General features: G+C 40.8%; 1 protein-coding gene across 2 annotated transcripts; it reads right to left on the reverse strand.

The window, feature by feature from the left end:
• Positions 1 to 4,865: 4,865 nt before the first annotated feature.
• mdm4 (MDM4 regulator of p53) lies at positions 4,866 to 11,618 on the reverse strand. 2 transcript variants are annotated; one of them, XM_008320197.3, is made up of 11 exons: positions 11,406 to 11,618; positions 10,485 to 10,569; positions 10,213 to 10,287; positions 9,998 to 10,131; positions 9,863 to 9,912; positions 9,412 to 9,476; positions 8,250 to 8,346; positions 8,002 to 8,162; positions 7,682 to 7,864; positions 7,478 to 7,546; positions 4,866 to 6,971 (listed from the first exon to the last, which is right to left on the reverse strand). In XM_008320197.3, the coding sequence occupies exons 2-11, from the start codon at positions 10,551 to 10,553 to the stop codon at positions 6,402 to 6,404; spliced, it is 1,473 nt and encodes a 490-aa protein (XP_008318419.1). In that variant the 5' UTR covers positions 10,554 to 10,569; positions 11,406 to 11,618; the 3' UTR covers positions 4,866 to 6,401. The 2 variants fall into 2 exon arrangements, with proteins under 2 accessions (XP_008318419.1, XP_008318418.1); XM_008320196.3 differs by having other exon boundaries at positions 7,682 to 7,879.
• Positions 11,619 to 11,912: the final 294 nt, after the last annotated feature.

Consider the following 11,912-nt stretch of genomic DNA (forward strand, 5'->3'; position numbering starts at 1 on the left):
CACTGGCGCATAAATATCTGTGCTACAGAGAGGTGTACATACAGTATATCTTAGTAGTAGCGAGTCAGAGTTTTTAAATTGTTGTATGTAATACTGACCGGAACTAGCCGACATTAAAACTCCCCTCCCTCCATAAATAAATCTGCTAACAAGAGCATGACCGCTGACGAAAAAGTCTGATGAAATCTGATGAAAATCTTTTCCTGTGGTATTTTAAGAGGAAACAAATCTATGCCAATTAGTTTTCCGGTTTGAAAAACAAACCCATGTTTTATTTGTTTTTTTATTTTATATTTATATTTTCACAGGTGGCTAAAGTCTTGATTGATACTGTATTTTTTCATAATACAGTATTACAGATGGGCAACTCATTATGAATTGGATCATGTTGCACTGCACTTGTTATAATAATTTGGCCATACTTAAAAAGCACATGTTTCTTATGTAGCATGTGTTTGTGTTGAATCATATGACCTTTGACCTCTTTATGATGTTTCAGGTGAATCTAAAAAAACAGTTTTCTATTAAAACCTGCTGCTGATAAACATAAAAAGCCAAAAGTGAGCACTTTATTTGAGATTATCACTCAGTATACAGTGTTTTGTTGTTTAGACTAATGACACTGGCAGACTCTCTGTGGTTTGTGTTCTGGCCCCGGCCTTCCGTCTCTGGGTTGGGTTGGAGGCTGAGCGCAGCAGTGTTACAGCTTGGCGCAGGGCTGCAGTGGGCTGACAGGTTAGTCTGTGATGGATCGTCACTGATGGTGGAGCGAGCACAAAGACGCCTGTGTTGGACTCAGAAGTGCAGCAGGGAGGGGGTCTGCAGTGTGTCAGAGTCACTCATAACCCTCTGTCATCTTAACCCATTGTCAGCAGAACTGGAGATCGCGTGTGTGTGTGTGTGTGTGTTTGCAGTGTCAGGCTCACACTTGTGTCTTGTTTGGGAAAGAAGTCAACCATCAGCATTTTTAAGTCAACACTTGAGGTGCAGTAAACCAGGGAGGAGTTGGTGTTTTATTCACCGTGAGTGAATAAAAACCAAACCTTAATCCCAGTTTCTAATAGAATAATCCCAGCAAAGAGGCAAACACCCCACCAACCACCACATTATACAGCTGCGATTAAAATTTTCTTAGAAGGGTTTGTAGATAATAATAGATAATACATCGATATGGTAAATATTTAAAGGCAGGGAAAACATGTTTGTATTCAAGATACATTAGCTCTCTCTCTCTCTCTCTCTGTGTGTGTGTGTGTGTGTGTGTGTGTGTGTAGCAGGGATTGCCCTGTCACTGGCAACACTCTTTTTGACAAGCAGCAGCACATTGTGGGACAGCTGAGCTGCAGGGGGAGGAGGAAGGGAGGAGTGGAGGATCGAGGCTCCCCACCCCAAGTTAGCCTGAAGATCAGGACTGACCTGGTGGACGGTCATCTGAGCGCCCACTGGAAGTCTCAGATATGTAAGATGAGAGGATCACAACAACAGGAATGAAGTTGTTCAAAGGTGCAGACAAAGGTGACCGTGTGGTGACACCGTCCACAGTAATGTGGGCTGTAGGAGGTTTGGAGAGAAGATGGCTTTTATCAAAAAGTTCTATAATAATCTAAAGTTTGAATTTGTATATATAATATAGGTATAATATATATATTTGTATATATGTAGGTGTAATATATACATATAGATACATACTGTTTTTGTTTGTATATATACTGTTTATGTATGTATATATTTGTGTATGTGTGTGTGTTTACATGAATATATTTTATGTAGATAGATAGATAGATAGATAGAAGGTGTAATATATACATATAGATACATACTGTTTTTGTTTGTATATATACTGTTTATGTATGTATATATTTGTGTATGTGTGTGTGTTTACATGAATATATTTTATGTAGATAGATAGATAGATAGATAGATAGATACAGTATCTATCTATGTGCGCATGTAATTGCCAATAAATACCAATTCTAATTCTAATCCTGATGCTGATTCTGATAAACTGACAGAGATACAGCAGACTGATCTACTGTCTTTTTTATTCCCCTTGAAAGCCACTGTTCTGTCTTCAGTCACAATGAAACTTCAGGTCCATTACTGTCTAAGTCTTTTTTTTTCATACAGCACAATTTAACCAACCGTCAAATGAATGAGCAGCCAGGGCTGTTTCCTGCTCTCCTTCTCCTCATCCGGCCATCTCAGTCTGTTGAGTAACAAACCTTACATAAGTCACCGAGCTGCTGCATTTGACTGATATCTGAAGGTGATGTGACACTGTTGCGGCCTGGCTAATCATCGGGAGAATACCCCCATTCATTTCTGCTCCAGATGAATTGGTCCACCTGTGTTTTCACAGGACTCTGGAGGCCTGGAGAAAGCTTTCATAGTCAGAGGGGGGAACAGTAGTTCTGTAGCCTGGCCATGCTGCTGCTCACTGGGGCTTTTATCGCAGCGTAATCCCCTACAACAAACAGAATGGCCGGCATGTGCATACGCAGCTGTCGCAGTCTTAGTGCAAGTGGTGTCATGTTAAATCACAAGAATGGACTGAGCCCCTGAACCATCCGCTGCCCTTCCCTCTGCTGGCATCCCACTCCCCGCATGGCTCCAGCGCACACACAGACAAATACACACCTAACATACTGATACTCACATACATAACCCAATTCTTTCTAACATACTTTGTGGCACATGCTAGGCCCAAACATGACTTGTATGACCTGATACAAACAGCCTGATTAGTTATCATCCAGACATGCCATATAAAAACAAGGGGTTATCCCTTTCACAAATGCAGGGTTTAAACCCAGTAATGTATCTGAGTGAGCAAAGCCCAGCCCGCTTTAACTGAGTCGGCTTTAATTTAAAAGCAATTAACACCTTGACGATTCCCGAAGGGTTAACCACGATCAACATCTCTCTATGAGAGACGGCTGAACTCAAGGCTCTGAATCCAGTGACGAGAACTTGTGTTGTGAGATCTGAGTGGATCACTATGCAAAAACTTTGCCCCAGTTCCAGTCGGGGAATCTTGTCTTATCATCTAACGCTTCTGGCTTCCTGTGCACGACATGACGAGCTCGATTTTGTTTCTTCTCAAATCTCATCCTGTCGCCATTTAGCTCCACCTTTATTTCCTCTTGTGGTTGTACTTTTATTAGGAAAATCTCTCTGTCTTTAAATTTCCATACGCCTATCTTTGTTTTTCTCCGGCTCCACTGACCTTCTCCTGTGTCAGCAGAGGGACAAATTTAGCGGCCTGGTTTCTGGAGCGACCAAATAGTTGGACACAACAGTAGGAATGTGTGTGTGTGGAGGTGAGTAAAGAAAGGTCCCCGTCACACAGATACAGTTACAAATATCCAGACACATAACCAGAAGAAAGCAAAGGTTCGTAAACAGGCCGAGACTCGTCGTTCTGGAGGAATGCAGACGAAGGACACGGAAATAGATATGCGCTTAAAAATGCTTCACGTAAACAACCAAACAAAATCTGACCGACAGCAGTGAACTATATTTTAAATAAGAAAGTTATGTTCAATAAAGCATATTAATTTTAACTGTTTATCCTGCAGAAAGTATTACTTGCTCCACCAGGGGTGAAAAGAGAATGTGTGAAGTTATTCCGGGATGTTGGGATGAAGAGCATGTTGCCACGGAAACATGAAAATCCCCCACTCCTCCATGAGCCTGTTAAGCTGCCAATCTATGACTGCCATGACACCAAAAGGCGTCAGGCCATTCTTCTCCTCCACGCTCTATGACGCACCAGACGCCAGTAACAATGCAGCGAGCCATTCTTGAACTAGAGGCTGAGAGAGAAAGCATTTGGCATTAGTGTGTGAGTGGAACATTTAGCTGTGTGGTCACAGAGAGGCCTTCCTGCAATATGGTGCTAACTAACAAATGCCTAACGTGTTTCATTCGACTACTACAGAAGGCCAAGTGGTGGTAAAGTGGGTCGTGTTCTTGCCTTATTGAAAGAATAACTCTGGTTTGATCCTTGATTTTTTCTTAATGAGGTCTGTACGATCACACCGACAACTGTGCTGTATCTCATTACTGTTTTTGACTGTAAATAATTTGTCTGACAGTTACAGAACAGCAAACATTATACCATTAAATAGACTATAAAATCTGAAAGAAAAAGAGAGTAAAGTTGTTGAAGAAGATAATGTTGTCTTTATTCAATTCCTGGCTACACATCTGGGTTGTGTTCAATTAAACAGGGCCAGGTTTCACACTGAGAATTGAAAATTGAATCTAGAAATTCATTGTATTTCATTACATATACATTTTGTAAATTTTTTGGTTGGTGCATCACAGTACTTCTCTAACATAAATCTCTAATACAATATTATAAATTGATTTAAAAAAATTAAATCTGCTTTGACTATTTGAAAGTTTGTATTCCATTTTATAATAAATAACTTTACTGTACAGTTTAAAAAGGTGATTACATTATTAAGTGTTATGGTAATCTGTATTTAAACTTTGGGTGTCAGAGGGTTTGGAAGGGCCTGGGGACTTCCCACCTTCAGAGAATATCCCGAATAAATACTCAGTGTCTAAATAGCACCCCGGGGGGAAATGTCTGAGGGTAAAATGTCTGATCATACCAAAATGTTGGGGGGGGGTTCCAGGGAGAGGCAGCAGACACAAACAAGTAGCAGCAGCAAACCAGCGAGTAAGCACACGAGTCACAGGTGCCCAAGCCCTGTCAAGACTGAGAGGACATAGGACAGCTGGGCCTGTCATACAATGACTTATTCTTTAACCCAAACACACAGCACCACCACACACACACACCAGAGGGGACTGTACATCAACTCTGTCAGTAGAGTGACTTAGATCAAACAGTAATCTTCCAACTTTTATTGGACGCAGCAGACCGTTTTTATTCGGATATTGTACAAAACCATTAAACTTTAGCGGCACTTTCTTCAATCACATTTTTCCATCATTGTTGTCGTCAATGTGGATTATTATCGGTGGTACGCGTGTCCACGGGAGGTTCGTTTAAGGCGGCGCAGAGAAGATAAATACAACGTGTTCATTTTGGAATAACTTTTATACAGCTGATACAGCTCTCACAACAGCTCAGTGCTGGTGTGGGTCACAACAGGAGGCATGCTCTACACAAGCATTACATGTCGTCAGTGGTATTGTACAGCTTCACTGTGCACCAGACACAACGTCGAGTCTTTTCTCCATCTGCTGGCAGATTAAGCACAAGTTAAGAGCAGAGAACAACAGAACGATATCATCAAAAAAAAGAAAAGAAAAGGTGTTACACGTCACCGTTGGTCTTCATCTGTTAAATCGTAACTAAACTCTTCAAATAATGCAGATCAATTAAAATAAACTATTATATACAAATAAGTCATTCATTGGCAGTGAAATGCTTAAATTAAATACCCTCCTCCTAAGTACTGCAGTAATCACCTCTTACGTTTTCTTTTGCCTGAAAAAGTCCACATTTCAGAAATCAATTTGTTGAAAATGTTCACAACTTGGGAACTTTAACAAGTGCCACATTATTCTGATTCATTCCACGTAAACAACAAAAACTAATCTGACTGAGAAATAAATTAAACACTAGATATACAGAATATTTTTCATTATAAGACCACCAAGGATAGAGAAGCATTGTTTCAGTATGATACCATTTCAACATTAATTGGCAATTAGAACATAAATTACTGCAGACAAATTTGTCCACGTTTTGAGAGTATATTGAATACATTTTAACATCAAATTACCACTTTAAGGAAAAACTACAGTAAATACTTTAGCTGCGCATTCTCAAGCAGGTTATAGGTTTGATTCTGCATTTTTTATATAATACTATGTCAGGTAAAACAGGCCATCATTGGATCACATTTGTTTCCTACTACGTCACATTCACTGTTTCTGAGATGAAGAGGTTTGTAAAGAAAAAGCACTGTTTGATGTGTTCATGTGGACGAGGTGACCAGTTGTGTTACAAACAGCTCAGTTGTCCTTCAATCATGTGGTCAGAGACCCCACACCTACAAGTGAAAGTGAACATGGGTCTTTGAACTGCAATGGAAAAACCCAGGAGAAAATGCAGTCTTTAAAGAAAAGCCTTCATCAAGTCTAGTAATCTTTTCCAAATAGCTGTGCATTGCGTATAGTATTTGAATGTGGCACCCAAATAATAAACATGTCTGACTGAGTGTGGAAAAGTTTCAGGAGGCAGTGTGACGCAAATTAACTTACACGACAGAGAAAGTGTCACCAAGTGCTATCTTTGTATCGATGTAGCCTTAAGTGTAAGGTGCATGCAACTGTATCGTCAAATATGTGTGTTTTTGTCTACAGTAAAGACCTCAACCAGACTGTAGTGAATGAATGTAAAGGAGGGAGGGACATTTTTAAAGGATAAATATCTTAATAACATTTTGTATGATCTTCCCACATCCTGGACAAGGGGCTTGGAACTTATGCAGCCTCCTTGCACATGGGAAGCATGTTAGCAGGTGAGCTGTGCGTCCATGTATTATGTTTCCATTGCGGGGTCGCACTCGGCAGAGCTTACAGGGCTCTAACAGAGCCTCGGGCCTGACTTCCTCTACCTCCATGCCCAGGTCTTCCTGACTCTCAACTCCTGAATGCAGATCAGCCTTGAGGAAGGCTGAGGGCCGAGGCCCCTGACTCCTCCCTGCTGACATGGTGGGCAGCGGCCGATCTGCATTGGAGTGAGAGGGAAGGATGACAGGGTCAGACACCGTCCTGCTGCAGTCTGGGACGTCAATGCCAGCATCGCTGTCGTCGTCCTCATCGTGGGTGGTGAGGGAACTGCACGCCGGGATGTCAGGAACAGAAAGGGAATGGGCAAGTCGGGGGATATCTTTGTACCAGTTTTTGCGCAGGGCCCAGCATCGAACACAGTACCTCTGTAGAGGTGTGTTGTACTTCCTGCACTCAGTGCACTGCCATGCATCCTGAAAAAAAATGAAAACCCAAAGTGTTGGCTCCTCATGTTGTGTCTGACATTGCTTCTCTAATCTTAAAGTATTAGTACAATTCAGGGTAAAGACATGTGTCATTTTTGCAATATAACAACATTTATAGACATTCAAGACATGTCTCATTTTTGCAATATAACAACATTTATAAGCTTACAATAATTTTGGAAACAAGAGACCAAACATCAAGAAAGAAACAATTCTGGAAATACCTGAAATACATTTTCTAAAAGACAAATACAGAAACACAGCAATGACTTTGGATTAGAAGGTTACAAAGAGTCATTAAACAGGGCAGTTGGGCGCCATCTAGAGGGAGTACTGAGCAGAATGGGACATTAGAGGGGGCAAACACCACCCCATTCTGCTAAAACACACTGCTAAAACTTCCTGTTTAGTTTTTGTCTTAGAAAAAAAGAAATTCATTGACTAAAATAGTGAGTTGACAAAACATCAGTGGTTGTGAGAGGAAAAATACAAACCTGTGTGGAGATCTCTATATCTGTGTCATCACTCAAACACTGGGAGTCTTCGTCTGGCTCCTCCTGCATCTAAGACATCCAATAACATTAGCCCTTAATCATGTGTGATGACTAGCGGTTAGTGTAAATTCTAATATCTTTGTCAAGGCAGCCCATGTTTATTGGTCGATAACAGACAGGAAGGAACCAATTGCAAAAGTTAACCTCTCGGTCAGCCTTCTCGTCTCTCCCTCCTCCATCATCATCCTCGGGCGATGCTTCCCTCTCGGCCCCGCACCCCTCCTCTAGCGCCGCCTCTTTCATCACCACGCTCACCTGTTCACTCTCACCCTCAGTCAAGAACCACAGGTCATCAGTGGTATCAGAAACGATGGCTGTGTCCTCCTCCTGTGCAGGAGACAGCTGACACATCAGTCAGACCAACACTGTTTAACTCAACAACTTATGTCATGTTTCAACAAGGTTTTCTTTTTCCATTGATGGAGGTATTAAACTCTTCTTTAATAATTTGTCATGTCTCTTACTTGGTTTGTGTGGATGTCAGTGGAGCCGTTGCTTCTGCGGCTGTAGTTACTTCGCAAATTTCCCAGGAACCACCAGGGCAGACCGGAGAGATCCCAATCATCCAGAGTGACATCTAGTTTGGGGCGTTTGCATGCAGACCGCGTCAGGCCTTCAATGGAATCTAATGATAATTATTTTTATGGTAAGTTCTGTGTTTGAAAAAAGTGCTTTATTGTTTGGATTTGTGAATATTTATTAGTCAGTTTACCATCGTCTGGCTCTCGCGGTCGTCTCTGGGAGGGGGTCTGCAGGAGAGGCACGTCACAGCCTGACTCTACTCCTGCTTTAACCACACCTCCACATTTCTACAGAGAGAGGACAGCAAAGAGATGAATTAGAACACAGAGCAGCGACTGGGCACTTGGAGGTCTCACAGCTTCGTTTCAAAATGGCCTCCTGTCGTGGCAGTTCAAGGGAAAAAGAGCTGGGCAACTGGGGTATGGAAAAGTGGGGGAGGGGTTTGACACCACTTTGAACAATTATAAAAATCTGTGATGATCTGTCGAGTTGAAGACAACTGAGACAGTCCACAGGAATGTCAGTGAGGAAGTTAAAGCCAGTGTTTCTAAAAAACATACAGAAGATAAAGTGTTTAAAAGGGTTAAGGTTGTGACTTGTTTAAATTGTCAATTATTAAAACAAAAATATAAAATAGTAGTAGTAGTTTGCATTTACCTTTTTTGATCCATCTGCTTAATTTACTGTTATTTTTTTCATCAGATTGACAGCTACTTCAAAGTATTTAGAATCTGCAGCAATTACGTTTTCTTGGTTTAGCTCAATTAAACACAAACAGCAGTGTCGCCAAACGGACATAGAAGGGTGAAGGAACACAGGGGATAGGATAAGAGGTTTAGGTTTGGTTCTAAGGCCCCCGTGACTGATCAAAAGCTGTGATCCTCCAGCTCGGTGCAGAGAAGAGAACTCTGAGACAGACAGAGACATTGACTCTGCCCCCCATCCACAGGGTAGCACAGGTGGGTAGCAAAAGTGTTTAGACAAAACCCACCAGACCAAACCAGGGATGGGGTTGTACAGAGACGGTGCCACTCTGTACAAATGCACACCAACGAAGACAGCGGCCCTCACCGCTTCCCCTCCTCATTACACACAAGTAGAAAAAGATATTTTTACATAATTTTGGAAATGTCTAAATCATCTACTGATATACTAAAGCATACTAGACTCCATTCAGGTTCAGTGGATATCTTTTACTCTACTTAACTGATAACTAATTATTTTTTTCTCTTCAGTTTTGCCTTTATCTGATGCTGCAGAAATGTGTCCTTTCCATTTCAAGATGTTGTGTGTAGCGAGGTGAGAAAGGGAGTCGGGCTCCGTTTCTTCTGAGCACCATGTTTCAGCTTTACCTGACCACGGTCTTCCACTCCGCCCTCTACACACTCACGGCCCACAGACAGATTCTCTGCAGCGTCTGCATTTCAGATAAGACACAATAACAGAAAAAGGACACCCCCACCCTTTAATAATAGTATGACACACTGTCTCACTCAGGCCTTTGTCTGGGGCTTCGCAGGACAAACTGGAATTAGGAAGTTCCAATTTCCTATAATCTGTAGTAAACTGTCAGAATCAAAAATAAAAAAAAATATGATTGAATAAACAATTTATGGAATTGAGCAGGGAGCTGATGAGTAGATACCCTGGAGTTTTTCCTTCAGATGAACTATGATTAAAGTAAAGGTGATAAAAATGCTGAATTAATTAAAGGGATGATAATTTACTATTTCTATTGAAAATGCCCCATTAAAAACACTTTCACAATGACATAGAACAAGGTTAAATCCCAGCTTCACTTACCAGTGCAACCAGGCACAACCAGGTACTTCTTAAGCATTTCATAGACTGGGCTGTTGAAAATAAAGAATTTAGTGAGAATTTAGAATGGATATCCAGATGTAAACAGTCTGGACTGCTATGACTCTGTGTAAACACCTTGGGTTTTTAACAGAGAAGCTTTCCACTTCCAGAAGTTCTCCTAAGGGGTCGTCCTGGCAGTGGACTATGTGCTGCCTCTGTTTGTCGTACAGTTGCTTCCCCATGATGTACTGACCCAGGTAGTGCATCACCTAGACACAAGTGAGAAAAATAAAACTGATGAGTGAAAGGGTCTATGTGTAAACATGACAAACAAAGAGTGGACAAGTCACCTCTTTGAGTGTGAAGACTTCTTCATGTGCTCCAGCAACACGCAGGATTTGTAGGAGAGGGGCCTTTGGTTGTACCTGTAGAAAAAAAGACCAGATGCCAATCAAAGAGTGACCATACTGCACTGAGTATAAGAACGATGGACAAGGTTCAATATTGTCTCATAAAATGCAATTGGAAAAAAATATTTAATTTTTACACATTTAAACATTTTTCAAAATTGACACTGTATATGTTAGAACTCGTATACATTATATATATTAACACAATATACCTGATTTCCCTCTCCAGGCAGAGTCCTGCATGAGCTTGATGCCGGAGCCTGGGCTGACAGTGAGGTCATGATAAACAAGAGAAATCTGCGCAAATAAAATATATAAGATTCAAAACATAGCAAATTTAACAGTTTTAAAATTGCTTTAGTTTAATACCCGAATAAGCATGCACAATTGTTTAAAGTATGCATTTTAAATTGATTTATTTCTAGAAGGATAACAAGCAATATGAGGTCTCCTAATTGTGTTAACTGTCTGGTCCAATACTGCCCCCTACTGGAGGAATTACTAACTGCTAAACATTGACAAGAAGCATCCTCACCACAGGCAAAAGAAAGAAAAAGGAAGAAAATACCTGCCAAATGGCGTAGCCTTGATAATGAATACACTTCTTTAATTTAAAAACTATGAACTGAGCAAGAATACATTTGCAAACCTCGCAACTAATATCAACATAACCAAATTATCTAACGTCGTATGAGATAACGACCTCTAGAGCCACTGAACACTTGACTGTTCAGTGGCTCTCGGGCTGGCCCTCTTATTAATAGTCAGTCGTGTAAAACATTGACCCTTTCTAACTATAAAATATCCAATCCAAACACCACGGCTGACATATATTGGTCGAATACTACAGAACAGCTGGGTTGGAATCATCAGACCACGGCACATTTAATTCTCTTTTTTTTTACATTCACAACGCAGACTTGCACCGACGACACCAGAACGAGATAGCTCAGATTAGATAAACCAGCTAGTTTATCTACGATAGGTACAGGACCTAATACAAGTGAATATTGTCCCCACTATGCGGTAAATGTGTGTCATACATCGGCCGATAGCCAACGTACAGCTAATGATAGCTGGGTTAGCTTGCTGTCGCTAAGTGCTAAACAAAACGGCCGTTAAAATGGTCTCACCGTGCTGAGCTGACATTCCTACGCCGCCGCTACATTGCCCCAAAGACGCGGTGTTGCCTTAATAATTAAGTCCATCTTACAAATAGATAAATTGTCGATAAAGTCACAACAGTAGCTAACTATAATTAACAGGTTACTCAAATGCAAATTCAAAACCACGAATACTGCTAAAGTTCCGGATGCACAACTCCACAATACTACACCTCTCTGAACTGTACTGCCCCCTATTGTTACATGCGATAAAGAAAAGCATAACAGTGTCTCGTCAGTCTTAAAAGAAAGAAAAAAATCCCTTTAGTGGCAAAACATTGATAGTTAGTTGTATTGAAATTTGTATCAAGATGTTGTCTTTTCTACAGAGGTCTTCCAAGGTTGTTGACCATTTTGACGAATAACACTTAATATTTTTTACATACGCTTCAAAAAACAACAATAAACAATGCACAATGTAATTTGAGTTATTTTAAGATTTAAGATTTGACTGAAAAGGTGTCCACTATCCAATAG

Source organism: Cynoglossus semilaevis, chromosome 11 (assembly GCF_000523025.1).
Source record: "Cynoglossus semilaevis isolate Cse_v1.0 chromosome 11, Cse_v1.0, whole genome shotgun sequence".
Taxonomy (NCBI): domain Eukaryota; kingdom Metazoa; phylum Chordata; class Actinopteri; order Pleuronectiformes; family Cynoglossidae; genus Cynoglossus; species Cynoglossus semilaevis.

What these genes read in the sequence shown, in the direction of transcription:
- mdm4 (XM_008320196.3), bottom strand. Translation starts at nt 10,553, where the DNA reads ATGACCTCACTGTCAGCCCAGGCTCCGGCATCAAGCTCATGCAGGACT. An exon ending in TTCTCTGTTAAAAACCCAAG is followed by an intron (nt 9,913 to 9,997) that starts GTGTTTACACAG and finishes TATTTTCAACAG; the next exon opens with CCCAGTCTATGAAATGCTTA. An exon ending in CTGACATCCACACAAACCAA is followed by an intron (nt 7,880 to 8,001) that starts GTAAGAGACATG and finishes CTGATGTGTCAG; the next exon opens with CTGTCTCCTGCACAGGAGGA.